The 15,922-nt window shown below is 41.2% G+C and overlaps 1 protein-coding gene across 1 annotated transcript in view; it reads left to right on the forward strand.

The window, feature by feature from the left end:
- Window positions 1-15,922, forward strand: part of pde11a (phosphodiesterase 11a) — a 249,993-nt gene that overhangs the window by 36,734 nt on the left and 197,337 nt on the right. Inside the window, exon 2 of the mRNA XM_072259771.1 lies at window positions 13,766-13,924. Coding sequence (XP_072115872.1) covers window positions 13,766-13,924 — 159 coding nt within the window. The remainder of the gene's footprint in view (window positions 1-13,765; window positions 13,925-15,922) is intronic.

Genomic DNA, 15,922 nt, shown 5'->3' on the forward strand with positions numbered 1-15,922 from the left:
TGGGTTGACCCTGCATCCAGACCTCGAGAGCATAATAGGATCAAGGAAGGCTTCTCCAGGCTGAGGTCTGAAGTGCAGCCCGTGTCAAAAACCATGGCGCTCCACTCCAACAGCCCGGGTAGTGAGGTGCATCTCCTTTGAAGCAAACCTGCAGACCACCAGGAGCACAGCCGCTGTGCTACTGTGCGATGTGATGACCTTACGAGGAATTGTGGAAGAGCTCGGTGGCTGACTTTCAGTGTAGCGCAAGTCCCGTGCAAGTAGGAGCAAAGTGTCAGCGAAACAAGGCAATGGGCTTGTAGGAAACCTGGAGTTGGCAGTGGCGGGGGTAGAGAACCTTCTGCTGTTTCATCTGAAGGAAACACAGGTGCATCAGCACTTAATTACAGAGAAATGTGAATGCTAATTAAATTAACCTCACCAGTTTCACTTGTTATATTTTAAACTTTTCTCATGAATGTAACCTTTCAGACATCATAATTATGTGCAGAGATATGTGAATCTACACAATGACCTTGTGACAACTCCTGTTTCCGTGGCACATATTAAAGCATCACACTGCCTAGCCTGTTAATGTCAAAGACAATCAGCAGCTGCTCGTTTGATGACTTACTGATGAAGCTTCGAGTGACAGTAAACAAGTAAACAGCAAGACGTTTATTACATTTCCACAAGAGAAATGTAAGAGTGCATTATGTCAGACTGTTGTCAATCAGATGCTGCCAGTAATCTTCTATCCATAAATTTTCTTCTGGAAAGGGCATATGTTGTTTGCTGATCACAGCTTAGTCCATGATGCCAAAATTATTCAGTTTGTAGTATATATTCATTGTTGAGGGCAGGGTTTCCCATTTCCCACCAACACCATGCTCACAAGCAAATATTCCTAGAACATTTACACCTCTTGGATGTAAGTAGATATCTTGCTGCTTTTCCGACTGCAGATACATTCTATATGAAAGTCAAGTGACTGATGCACATGACGGAATGTCCTGCATTGATTCTTCTGCAGAACCCGCCTTGGCTGATCCAAATGTCAGTTCCAATTAAGAGCTGCAGACCTCTGTGTAGCTATGGAGACTCTTGATATACCTTGCTCATGGGCAAGAACAAAGGAAACTGTTGTCAATCAGCGTTCAGTATCAGTTCCAAGCTGAATGAAATGGACACCAGTTGCTTGGGTGCTAAAGGTGCCAACCTGAGTCATGTTTTCTCAGTGATGTTGGCATCAGCCTCACCATATTCAAAGTGAAGATAATTTGCTCATGCATGCAGGAAATATATATATGGGAAGTGGAGTGTGATGACAATTCTAATGCAATGCAGTTTTTCTGACACTGCAGCTAAATTAGACCTTGATTATGCAGCTAACACCTTAGGTTCTTTTCCTCACAGAGAATCTTATGCTTTAGAATTCAGAGGTACTCTCCATTTAGTAGAAAGAGCAATTGCTTGCAGACTTTGTCTACTGGAAAAGAGTTCATTGTTGCATTTGGATAATGCATTGTACATTTGATCATCATTGCATCTTGAGAGGTTTGGAAGGAGGTTTGTCACTGAAGATGTACATATCTCAGTCACAACCCAGTCTCTGGCTGTAGATGGTTTTCTGACCATTCCTTTAGTTGTGTAAGATTGCAGAGAGAGAAAGCAAAGGATTACTACCCGGGAAAGGGAGGAGGAGGAGGAGCCACTGCTACTCAGCATCCACATGTGAATCTCGGCTGACCAGAAGGTGAGAAAGTACAAGGATTGGCTAATGAGTGAGGACAGCACATGTTCAAGGTGCAGAGCCACACTCTTTACGGTTTGTAAATCAGAGGAATTTATGGAATACAGGAAAGAGGGATGTGAGGACTAAGAATGAGATCTAGTTATTTGCATGTGGTCACTTCTGATAGTCAATTTGGGTGTGGTGGGTGTGGCCACACTTGTTGCTTGGTGCTGTTATTGATTATGCATCATTCTTCTGTGAGAGAGAGGAAGCAGTGGTAACCTGTTTCAGTGATACGCTCGCAATGGCTAATATATGGCTGTGTGCACATGCTGTGAGATAGGGACATGAGGCTTGAGGTCAGAGTAAATGATATGGAACCTGAGTGTACAGGTGAGACTAGGAGAGGTGAATTGCATGGAGAAGCGCATAAAACTAGTAGTACAATTGTTGAGAGACTGAATCTGATGTTGAAGGCACTGAACCTGAATATATAAGGGAGGTCATTAAACCTTTTGCTATAGTGGATCTATCTCAGTGGCACTTAAGTGGCATCATTTTCTACCTTCTCCCTCTCACTGTTGACTACCAAATAAGGCAATTTCTGCCCCATGTGGAAAAAGGACATTTCTTCTCTTCACCTCATTAACTCCAGAATCAACAGGAAACTGAAATGTTTCACTCACATCTGTGTTTTCCCTCATCTCTTCCACAAGCCTTTTCCGAGAGGCAGTCATGTTTCAATCAGCTTGAAGGTGAGAAAATCAGCAGATGTTGGAAATCCAGGCAACACACACAAAATGCTGGGTTCGGACATTCAGGAAGGGCAGAGAATTTGTGTGTGTGTGTGTGTGTGTGTGTGTGTGTGTGTGTTTTGTTTCCTTTTTCAGGAAAAGTGCCGGGAGCAACATCAGGACCTGTTTATGTCCTTTGTCGACCTCTCCAAAGCATTCGACACTGTGCAAAGAGAGCTCTTATGTGATGTCCTCCTCAGGTCAATAAATTTGTTAACATCATCCACCAGTTCCACGATGGGATGACTGCTCGGGTGACCATAGGGGGACAAGAGTCCGAGCCCTTCCTTGTAAGCACAGGGGTGAGGCAGGGGTGTGTGCTAGTGACGGTGCTCTTTAACATCTTCCTCTTGTGTGTTACCAAGCTTCTCCACAACCAGATTGAAGACAGCAGCGGTGTGACAGTGGACGTCAGATTAGATGGCAACCTCTTTGACATCAGGAGGCTCCACGCAACCACCAAACTCCGTAGAGAGCGGGTCCTGGAGCTGCAGTATGCAGACAATTGTGCTCTTGTGGCCCATACTCTGGAGGATCTTCAGACTGTCCTTGCTGTGGCAGTGAGAGCATACAGCAGAATGGGGCTTACTGTCAATACCACCAGGACAGAAGTGGTTTGCCAATGGAGTACCAGTGTCCCATCCACTCTACCTGCCTTCACTGTTGGTGATGAAAAGCTGTCAGTAGTGCCATCTTTCAAATATCTGGGGAGCATTCTCTCTGAGGATAGCGGCACTGACAACAACATCCAGAACTGCATTAAACAGGCATGAGCTGCCTTTGGGAGATTTCAGCGTAGAGTCTTTCAGAACGGAAGCCTTCGTCCCTCCACAAAGGTCGCCATATACCAAGCAGTCTGTGTCACCACCCTCCTTTATAGCTGTGAAGCTTGGGTAACCTACAGCCGTCACATCAAGTCCTTGGAGCACTTCCACATAAGCTGCCTCCAGTGCATCCTGGGAATTACCTGGCGTGAGTGGGTACCTCACACTGAAATACTTGTAAAGACCAACTGCAGGAGTATTGAGGCCATGATCACCCAGCGTCAGCTGCAGTGGCTGGGGCACGTGATAAGGATGCCCCCACGTCGGCTACCCCAAGAGTGTTATACGGCCAGCTACATCATGGTCAACGCTCAGCTGGAGGGCTGAAGAAGTGCTATAAGGATCAGATGAAGAATGCTTGAAGGAAGTGCAAGATCAGACCCGAGGACCTGGAGGAGGTTGCTGCTGACCGTACCGCTTGGCGACAGCTGTGTAGGGACAGGGTTCATATTCTGGAGATGGAAAGAACAACCAGAAGACAGCAGAAGAGCCAGGAGAAATGCAGCCATGGTTGCCACCACTACCACATATACATGTCCCACCTGCAATAGAGCTTGTGGGCCCAGGATAGGGCTGTATAGTCATCAAAGATCTCACTGTTAATGCAGTGGACATTGTCATCGGATTGGTCAACCGAAGAAGAAGAAGGGGTGTGTGTGTGTGTGTGTGTTTGTGTGTGCGTGCGTGGCCTTGGATCAAACAGGCACAGGTAAACTACACCACACATCCAAATATTTTTTTTCAGCTGTATCCAACATAGCTCTTTTAATCTGCAAACTATCAAACTATTTATCCATTTGAACATTCAACTTTTCAAAAAATTAATATAATCCTTCAAACTTTCCATTCTAATTGCAAATATGTCCAATTACACATCCTGCATTGTTCAATGGTGGCTATGGAGCATTACTGGACAATCTCTTATTCTGAAACATTCTTTCTCGGAGCCTGTAAGTTATAGCACTTTACAAATTCTGCAGGGATTTCCTTCTTATTTGTTTTCAAAAAGTGTAAATTGTAATAGGAATTAATCCTGATGCAATTTTAACATTGATCTCAATGGTGCAGTTCAGTGAATCTATCTACTTTTATGTTATCTATATTGTGTTCAGTATGTCATTTTATGAAGTAAAAGTTTTAGGCATTAATAAAACATAAATTTGTTAATTAAAGGCATGAGGGATATTACCCAAAATACTACCATACTTAAACTGAGAATGCTAAATGGTGTGCTTTTTCTAATTAGACAAAATTACATTGTAATGGCATCATTAATTAGCTTGAGAAACTGTATATGAAAAAAATTGCCTCATTAACCCTTAAGATTGCAACAGAAAAGTAATTGAAGATTTTTACATAACACTTTTGCTAAGTCCCATAATATGTAATTAAGTTTGATGTTACATTATGTAACACATGATGCTCTAATTTCCCTTCCCCATCTCATTAGTATATTACTCTTGGTGGACTAATTTCTCTTCTTATTTGAAACAAACTTGAATCTGATTTAAATGGCAGATTTCCATGCGCTGTGTATTTCCATGCGCTGAAAGTACATTGGTTGAGAACTCCAGCTGTGAATGTGTCGTTGGCATAAGATAGGTGAAGGAAACTGAGTACTGGTGCAGGCTGAAGTCTTAGCAGAGCCTATTCCAGAAAACTGCAGTCAGATGGCATTCAGACCCACATCAAGCACAAGTTTAATACTTGTCTCATTATGTGACAATTAGAGTTCTCAGGGAATTACATAGGGACTACAATGATGCTACTTCCACGAGATTCATGGCAGGTATCCACATGGCTGGAGATCAGCAAATTTGGTAACTTTATAAAGTAAAAAATGTTTATGAATTGTACTGTACTGCTGCTGCAAAACAACAAATTTCACAACATATGTCAATGATAATAAACCTGATTCTGATTCTAGATGAGTGGTGGAGATACGCTGAGTTTAGCAGAGGGTGATAGTCCAGGGTTATCTTTGCAATTAGAAACCTGTGATCAGTGATGTTCTGGGGAGGGATGTGTAGAGATCCTTGTTGCTTACTGAGCAATTTGGATGTAACTTGAAAGGTGGCATGAAAACTGGTGGTGTTGCTAGTCGGAAGGTAGTTTTCTGATACAGAATGATAATGAGTTCCTCCTTGCTCACAGCCCTTATATCGCTCCTTTCCCTCTGTGCAAATACTACCAGTCTGATAGTAAGTGAAAACTAAGGAATGAAAATCAACAGAAAAATTGCAGAAGCTGGAAATCTAGTTCAGGTGCTAGCTGAAATTTAATTGTTGTTCAGCCGTACATGAATACAGCCAAATGAAACAGCATTATTCTGGGGCCAAGGTAGAAAACACAGTACGAACAGCCACACACAGCACAATCCACATAAAGCACATTTAAGATAGCAATCATGTATAAGGTAGCAGTAAAATGCAGTCACACCAAAAAAAATATAGTCCAAGTCCCTGAGTCCATGAATATTGCAGCACTCTGCAGTTGACCACCTTGCAGCTTGGGTTCTGCGGAGCAAACATTGGGGAGCAGCACCAGCTCCAGCAAGGACTCTACACCACACAGCCTCTGACACTCTGGAGGAGCGCACAACTCCAACGCCTCCCCCTCGGCAGCTGCAACCAGGCAACACTGCAGCTTGAGGCCTACCCCTTACTATGACCAAGGCCACACAGCTTTCCTGCTGTCTGCTCCGCTGTTCACAATTAAACCGATGAATTGCACTTGCAACATTCTGCGCCACGAGTGTCCAACAGGGCCTTGCAATCACAAGAAAAGTGAGGAAGACAGTCATCCATTTTTAGACTGCACACCAATGCCTCTCTATCACAGGCAGCTTCATGGTCCACACCAAGTCCATCTTCTTCTGTTTCTCCGCCAACAAGCAACTCGCTGATGTGGTAGACCTGCAGTGCTTTAAGTTCTTAATATCTAGCAGGGTCATGCAATTTTAAAAAAAAGTATGTTTTAAAAAGACAGTAACAGCTTTGGTAGAAGCTGTTGCATCTGAGCGTGCCCCCGTCTTAATTTATTTTAACTAAAATAAGAAAGTAAAACAGAACATTGAAGAGTAGAGCACAGGAACAGGCCCTTCATCCCACAATGTTGACCCGAACCAATTAAGTTAGTCATCAAATAGTTAACTAAGCTAGTTCCTCCTGCCACACAATGTCCATATCCTTCCATTCTCCTCACATTCATGTGCCTATCTTAACGTCTCTTAAAAACCCCCAGTGTATTTGCCTCTACTGCCCCAGGTAGTGCATTCCAAGCACCCACCGTTCTCTGTATAAAAAAACTTGCCCCTCACATCTACTTTAAAATTACCCCCTCTCAGACCCCAGCTAGAATAAGTTTCTTCGACCACAACCCTCTGTCTTCTATGGGCAAGCCAGTTCTGAATCCAAAATAGTCAATTCACCATTGATCCTATGCATCTTAATCTGGATGAGCTTCCCATGACTAACGTTGTAAAACACCTTACTAAAATCCATGCAGAGAACATCCACAGCTCTACCTTCATCAATTACCCTCATTATCTCATCAAAAAACTCAGTCAAGTTAGCAAAACGTGATTTGCCCTGCACAAAGCCATACTGGCTCTCCCTAATTAGGTCATGGTTTTCCAAATACTCATAGTTCCTATCCCTAAGAATTCTCTCCAATAACTTCCCTGTCTAATGTTCTAGTAATTTTCCCCGCTCCAATCTAGTATTTTCCTCAAGATTCATACTTACCATATTTATAGCAAATCTATAGAACAGTAACTATAAACAGGATCAATGAACAATGAACTGCAAGTGCAAATATAACTAAGAGGAGTGGTTCCATTAGGCAGATGCAGCATGGATTCAGAAAGGGCAGATCCTGTTTGACAAACTTACTGGAGTTCTTTGAGGACATAAAGAGTGCAGTGGATAGAGGGGAACAAGTGGATGTCGTATACTTGGATCTCCGGAAGGCATTCGATAAGATGCCACACAAGAGACTTATGAATAAGATATGGATGCATGGAGTTGAAGAAAGTGTATTGGCATGGATAGTGGATTGGTTAACCAATAGGAGGCAGAGAGTTGGTATAAATGGGTGTTTCTCCGGTTGGCAGTCAGTGGTGCATGGGGTGCCGCAGGGGTCGGTGCTGGGCCCGCAGCTGTTTATTACCATTTACATTGATGATTTGGAAGAGGGGACTGAGTATAGTGTAGCAAAGTTTGCTGATGACACTAAACTGAGTAGAAAAGCAAATTTTGCAGAGGATGTGGAAAGTCTGTAGAGGGATATAGATAGGTTAAGTGAGTGGGCCAAGGTCTGGCAAATGGAATACAACGTTGGTAAATGCGAGATCATCCACTTTGGAAGGAATAGTAAAAGAGCAGATCATTATTTAAATAGTGAAAGATTGCAGCATGCTGTTGTGCAGAGGAACTTGGGAGTAGTTTCAAGTTCCTCAGTATACTGTACACACCGCTGTGTGGCAAAAAAAGCACAAAAGCATCTCTTCCACCTCAGTTGACTGAAGAAGTTTGGCTTGGGCCCCCAAATCCTCAAGACCTTCTACAGGGGCACCATTGAGAGCATCCTGACTGGCTGTTATCACCGCCTGGTATGGAAACTGCACCAACCTTGATTGCAGAGAGTTGTACGGACAGCCCAGCACATCTGTGGATGTGAAGTTCCTTCCACTGAGGATATTTACAGCAGCAGATGTGTAAGAAGGCCTGAAAGATCAGTAACTCCAACCATAAACTGTTTCGGCTGCTTCTGCCTGGCAAATGATACCACAGCATGAAAGCCAGGACCAACAGGCTACGGGACAACTTCTTTCTACTAGCCATTAGACTTCTAAGTTCACATGTCTGTACATTGCGTCGGAGTCATAACGCAAGGATTTTTAATCCCTCACGTTGTGGGATGGACATAAGATTTAAATAAATTAGTACTTCAGAACAGAAGTAGCTTTGTGTACAAAGGCAAAGATCTGTGAAGGCAGCAGCATAGATAGATAGATAAGGTGGTTTGGCTAAGAAGGTATGAAGGACATCTGCCTTCATTAGCTATGACATAAAATGTAAGTTCATAAAGGCTATGGTACAACTATATAAATCTTTAGACTATAGATGGTGCGTAGTTACGGTCACCACATTATTAGAAGGGCATAGTCCGATATGACGGGTGCATAGGAGCGAATGGATAGGTAGGGTTCATAATCATTGGATCTGAATTGCCTCTGTGAATGTATTGTGATTGTGACGACTAGGTGACTCTGTAAACATTGCTTTAAATACCTCACAACTCAACTGCTAACTTTTTCATTTAATAGAGCCTTACTTATTCTGGCCACATGGAAAACACATGGAAATGCTCTTGCAAAGGTTTGATGGTATTAGTAACTCAGGTGAAAACACATGGAAATGCTCCTGCAAAGATACGATGAAAACACAAACATTAGAGAGAACAGCAGTCCTCATAGAGAGATGAGAAGTGGAGAGAGTAAGCAATTTCAAGTTCCTGGGTGTCAATATCTTTGAGGACCTAACCTGGACCCAACATATTGATGTAACTACAAAGAAGGCAAGGCAGCAGCTATATTTCATTAAGAGTTTCAGAAGGTTTGGCATGTCACCAAAGGCAATCAGAGATTTCTACAGAAGTACTGTGGACAACATTCTAACTGACTGCATCACCATCTGGTACTGGGGGATGGGATGGGGGTCGGGGGGGGGTGCAACTGCACAGGATCGAAGTAACCTTCAGAGAGTTGTAAACTTAGTTAGCTCAATCGTGAGCACTAGCCTCCATACTAACCAGGACATCTTCAAGGAGCAATGCCTTAAAAAGGCAGTGTCCGTCATTAAGGATCCCCAACACCTAGGTCATGACTTGTTCTCATCGCTACAATCAAGAAGGAAGTACAGAAGTGTGAAGGCACACACTCAATGATTCAACAACAGCTTCTTCCACTCTGGCAGATCAGTGAGGTAGTGTTCAGATGCCACTGTTATCACCAGCTTCATAAAGAACTATATAGCCACAAGAACATTCCAAACTTTATTGAACCAGAAATCCTGGATGAACCAGGAGATTCATAGTCTGCTGAAGCTATATCTGTAGCCTTTAGGGTTGATGATCCAGAGTCAAATGAGACGACCAGGTACAACATCGATAAGGTCATGGAGAGCATGAAGAGTCTCTTCTGGACTAAACTCAGACACAGACGAGTGCTCAACAACAATAGCAGGGCTTGCATGTTATCACTTCCTATTTTGTAAAAATGGGTACCATAAATTACAACAGTTCAACACGTGCAGGTTGACAATAAACTGGACAACTTGACTAGATCTCCAGTAACTTTTGATGTGGTTGGGCAAAGACAAGTTAAAATTGGACTTATTGGCCTGAAGGATTTTAACTGCAGTAGACTGCCTACCTGATCCATCAGAAGGCAGCAGATGTCTAATGTCAAGTGTGAGTGTGTACTGACCACCAACAGAGAAACACTCACCAGTGAACAGGATGAGTCAAAAGAAGGGAATTTCAAGGTATGTGTGGAAGAAAAGAAGAAATATGAAAGTCTGGGTGAGTGAAGGCTGTGATTTTGTTTTGTGGGGTCCAGAGGAGCACTTCAGAGAAAGGGTTGCCCATTTAAGATGGGGAGGAAGAGATTGTTTTCAAAAGAAAGTCTATTTCTTTTCTTCAAGTGATCCCTGTGTTTACAGACTTGCCTCGGATCTGCCTTGACCTGACGAGGATACAGTACCAGTTTTCCCATTTACATCTCGGCTAAATTGCATGTCCAATCTTTTTGATGGGATTAGATTTCAATTTCCAAAAAAAATGGAGGAGGAAGTGGAGTTTTTTTCTCTCCACTATTTACTAGCATTATATGCAAAGGTTGTGGAATCCTTTAGGATTATCATTCAAGATGTATTGATAGCTTTTAGCCAAAGTTGAATGTGTAAGCCCTCATAGCTAGCAATTAGCATGGAATGTTTTCATCAAATCTGACTCTCTCTTCATCCCAAGACTTCATGCAGATGCAATGGAAATGAGAAACTCTGCCCATCTATCTAGCTGCAGAACTTCATCAGGTTACAATATATAGTATCAGGAAAAGTCTGAACTGTGCCATATAACCCTTTCATGTTCATGAGATAACCATTTCTACCCATGAGAACCATGGTTGTTCCCTCTGATTCCACAGAGGACTTTGTGTGCAATGCAACTTGGATTCAATTGCTCGAGTTGCACTTTGGACTTAGATTACAGAGAAAATCAGGATTGCCAATTTTGAAGGAACAGTCAACAAAGTGCTAACTAAATATATATTTAGTATATCTTTTAAAGGAAGTATTGTCATATGAAATTAAATTACACCCTTCTCTACTACTTGGCCTTCAATGTTATAAATACAGCCTAACCATCGGCATATGTTCTCGCCTAATTATGGGTATTTTAACTCATAATCATGCAATACAATGGCAGGCAAAATAATATCATCCCTCATTCCAGTTGACAGGGAATTCTTGGATAGAATTGGGACACTAATTCCCCTGCCACTAAAGTGCAAAATCAAATAAAAAACATTCAAACATTTTAAGCAGTACCTCCAACTAACTTTAACAGTGAGAGGGTATGCCACTGATTCATCATTAAGTTGTGCTGTGTGTGACTGGCAATCAGCTTAAGAAACGTACAGAACAGGATCTGGAACAGACTAATTGGCCCCTCGAGTGGTCTTCCATTCAATAATATATATTCTCTGCATTTACACCATTCTCTTGCTCTCTCCTCTCATCCCTCGATTTTCTTGCAGCTCAAATATTTGTTTTTGCCCTGGATATACACAAACTCGTTTGAGCAGAGACTTTTAAAGATTAATGAGTTTGAGAGAAAAGAATTCTCTCTTTCTCCATCTTAAATAGACAAGCCCCATTCAGAAACTACAAGTGTGGTTTCTAGATACCTCCACTAGGAGAAATATTCTCTCAAAATCACCCTGTCAGCCCCAAATCTCAAAGATTTTACATATGTCAGTCCTTTCATTCACAAATTAATCTGTACTGCTTCCAATGCAAGTATATCCTTTGGAAAATACGGGGCCAGACCTTGTTGTTCGGGTGCTCGAAAGGCAAGTGGAAAGCCAATAAAATTGCACTTGCTGTGGACACCATCTAAAAATTCCCGCATGATATGGCTGTTATTGGCAGAATCTTAGAAGATGATGAGGAAGTCTATATGAGTGAGACAGACTGAGTGGCATCACAACAACGTTGCACTCAAAGTCAGCAAAGCCAAATAAATGATTGTGAACTTCAGAAAGAAGTTGTGGGAACACACACCAGTTTCATTGAAGGGCTGGTGGTGGAAAGGGAGAGCAGTAGGAGAGAGAGAGTTCACAATGGACAAGAATAAATACAGCACTATCATTGTGTTTTCTAGTAGATATCTTTTTGTAAATGTTGGAAGCTTTCTTTTCACTATTTTTGCTAATTTTTTTGTAAGTTTGATTTTTGACACACATAATAAACACCCTTGCACTCAAGTACTGAGTGACTCCAGCCATTCTTCCTTTGGTCATAACCCATGTAGGTAACAAATTGCAATAGTGTTAGATGTGCATTCCAATACCCTTTCTGTAAAGACTTACATATAATGTGTGGAATGGGCTGCCAGCGATAGTGGTGGAGGCGGATACGATAGGGTCTTTTAAGAGACTCCTAGATAGGTACATGGAGCTTAGAAAAATAGAGGGCTATGGGGAACCCTAGGTAATTTCTAAAGTAAATATGTGTTCAGCACAGCATTGTGGGCCAAAGGGCCTGTATTGTGCTGTAGTTTTTCTATGTTCTATGTTTTTTATAATTTTTATTTCTAATTGCTTTCTCTTTCCGTGTTTACATGGCTGTTACCTTGTTCTTTATGGACGCTAAATCTGGTCTGAAGGTCTACATTTACCTGTTAATTGTCATTGGCCGAATCGAAGGTGGTGATGAATCCGCATATAGGAGGAAAATGGAAAATCTGGCTGAGTGGTGCCACAACAACCTCTTTCTCAATGTCAGCAAGACCAAGGAGCTGATTATTGACTTCAGGAGGAGGAAACCAGAGGTCCATAATCCAGTTCTCATCTGATGATCAGAGGTGGAGAGGGTCAGCACCTTAAATTCCTCAGTGATATTATTTCAGTAGACCTGTCCTGGACCCAGCACGTAAGTGCAATTAAGAAGAAAGCACAGCAGCGCCTCTACCTCCTTAGGAGTTTGCAAAGATTTGGCATGACATCTAAAACATTGACAAACTTCTATAGATGTGTAGTGGAGAGTATATAGACTAGTTGCATCACAGCCTATTATGGAAACACCAGTACCTCTGAACAGAAAAATTCTACGATAAGTAGAGGATACAGCTGGTCCCACCTTTGAGCACATCTACACAGGAAAGCAGCATCCATCATCAGGGATTCTTCTCACTGCTGCTATCAGGAAGAAGGTTCAGGAACACTTATTACTCTTCAACCATCAGGCTCTTGAACAGAAGGGGATAACTTCACTCAGCCCATCACTGAAATGCTCCCAAAACCTATGGACTCTCTTTCAAGGACTCTTCATTTCATATTCTCGATAGTTATTGCCTATTTAATTATTATTATAATTATTTCTTCTTTCTTTTTGTATTTGTACAGTTTGTTGTCTTTTGCACACTGGTTACATAGTCTTTCATTGATTCTAGTATGGTTATTGGATTTATTAAGTATGCCCACAAGAAAATAAATCACAGGGTATATGGTGACATATATGTATTTTGATAATAAACTTACTTTGAACATTGAACTTTAATTGCCATATAAAAATATTGTTTCACTATTCTTCAAACAAAAATGAATAACCTTACATTTGCTGGCAGTGTACAGGAACTGAGATCCATTTCCCCTCTCTTTGCTAAATAGTTTCCTTCTCAGTTAGAAACCTCTATAGCAACACACCAACCATTAAGAATTTGGTCTGATTGTGGTTGTTCTCTTACCCAGGATCAACGATAACCAAAATGTACTCTGGCTAAATTTGAGCTATCTAAACACAGAGTTTGAGCTAAAGCTGTGAAAAACAAACAAAACAATACTGGAAGTATTCAGGACAGGTGAACGTTCAGATGCTTGGTCAGTGACTGGAATATTTTGGGCTTTTCTACTGGTACATCAGGTTCACTCCCCTTCACACAATGTCTCAAAATTGTTTGAAAACGAATTCTGATATTTAAACAGACCTGCAATTAAGAAATTTTATTATTATTTTAGACTGGAAAGACAGTGAGTTTAAGCAATTGTTACTTAATTTGTTCTGTTTTCAATTCAGTAAGTGCTGTCCTGTTGTGCACAATAACTGAAACTAGAAAATGTAACCAATATTTTATATTTTCTTCCTTAGGACCGTCGTTTTCGAGATGAGATTGATAAATTGACGGGATACAAGACGAAATCCCTGCTTTGTATGCCAATTCAAAACAGTGATGGTGAGATCATTGGTGTTGCCCAAGCCATAAATAAAAATCCTGGAGGAGCTCCCTTCACTGAGGACGATGAAAAGGTATGACTTCACTTCTTGTTCATTTCCAATTCTCTTGTTCATAATATTATTATCAAAACCAAAATGATCAAACCTCAATTGTTTTAAATATTTTTAATTATTTCAATGCATGACTTTGTCGAAGTACAATAAATACCATATTCGGTATTGATTAGGGAAGGATTACTAGGTGGAACACATTCCAATGCTTAGCAAATAATTTGATGATGCCAGGGTTTATTTATGAATCTTGTGCAAGTATGGTCTGATTGCTTTGAAATTGCTGAGAAATTTAACCCTTTGGTTATCTATAGAGGAGGTACTGTATGTGTCTCATTTTTTGATTACTTCTGATAAAAGCTGTGAGGTTCCACATTGAAAAGTGAATAAATATGTTATTCCATCTTACATAAGTATTGGAACAATTTTATCTAGCCGGCACTAAATTCTTAGGTTCTGCCTAAAATTCTTCACGGCTTTAGGCCAAGCTCCAGCCCTACATTTGCTTCCTATCAGGGACTGTCAGGAGTGCTCAGCGGGCAATGCCTCTACACTACATCTCCGAGATATTGCCATCTGACTTGAGGGTGTGCAATCTCGGTGAAACCCGTCTAAATCATTGTGACCCGGCCTGTAGTTCAAGGCTGGAGACACAATTGGTGGTTGCACAATCGCTTGGAAGGTGTCCATGGTTGTTGCTGGAGTCCGGGTTTCAAATCTTTCAAATCTCTTACTAGCTCTTCTTTCAGTTAGTCCTGACGAAGGGTCTCGGCCCGAAACGTCAACTGTGCCTCTTCCTAGAGATGCTGCCTGGCCTGCTGCGTTCACCAGCAACTTTGATGTGTGTTGCTTGGATTTCCAGCATCTGCAGATTTCCTCGTGTTTGCGTTTTTAAATCATTGTGGCGAGTCTTGGGCGCAGTGAGCATGAGTCGTTTTGAACCAAAGAATGTTAGAATTTTAACATGTCAGGTTCAATATTTTTTTGATTGGTGGCTGCAGTGATTTTGCTCTGTTAAAAGCTGATTAAGCAAACTCCAACTTACTTGGTTTGTTGAAAATAAATCAAGAAATGGATTCCAATTATGGATCTTGGTGTTTAGGGTTTTGCAGTGATGTTTTCAGAATGCAAATACTCATCATCGTGCATTGTCCAGGTAAATGGACTGCAAAGTAACTTATAATGCTTGGCTAAATAGTTCTATAGTCACTGTCACTAATGTCCCAAGACCAAATAGGTTATATGTATCTATCTTAGATGAGAAATCCTCAGATAGATACTGTAGCTTCTTAATTGCAAGCTAGAAAATGTGTAGTCCAATATATGTTATATGAATATTTTTATGTATTAATTATAATTTTAGAACATTTTTGTTTACCTTTAATCTTGTCATAGACAGAAGAAATCCCTTCATGATGTCCTTCTTAAACTACACCACTTAATAAAATCTCATAGTTGTTGGAGCTCTTTGAAACTGGATCCAGATAATTTTCAGACATCTGTCTTACAGCACTATATTTATAACAGCAAAATCAAGAATTTATTTAATCTGGACTTTATTCAACCGTAATTGATTTTTGCCTCAGTAAATAAGTTTTAGTGCTGGTAAATAATAACATATGCTTACATATTCAATTTTTGAATGACCATAAGACATAAGACTAGAATTAGGCTTTTGGCCCATCGAGTCTGCTCTGCAATTCCATCGCGGCTGATTTTTTATCCCCCTCAATCCCATTCTCTTGACTTCTCCCTGTAACCTTTGACACCCTGACTAATCAAGGACCTATCAACCTCCACTTTAAATATACTCAATGACTTGGCTTCCACAGCCGTCCATAGCAATGAATTGCACAGGTCCACCATCTCTGGTTAAAGAAATTCCTCCTCATCTCAGTTCTAAATGGACATCCCTCTATTCTGAAGCTGTGCCCTCTGGTCCTAGAAATATCCTCTCCACATCTATTCAGTCTAACTTTTCAATACTTACTGAGGTTTCAATTATATCTACCCTCAGTT

This window comes from Mobula birostris, chromosome 6 (genome assembly GCF_030028105.1).
Source record: "Mobula birostris isolate sMobBir1 chromosome 6, sMobBir1.hap1, whole genome shotgun sequence".
In the NCBI taxonomy this organism is placed as follows: Eukaryota; Metazoa; Chordata; class Chondrichthyes; order Myliobatiformes; family Myliobatidae; genus Mobula; species Mobula birostris.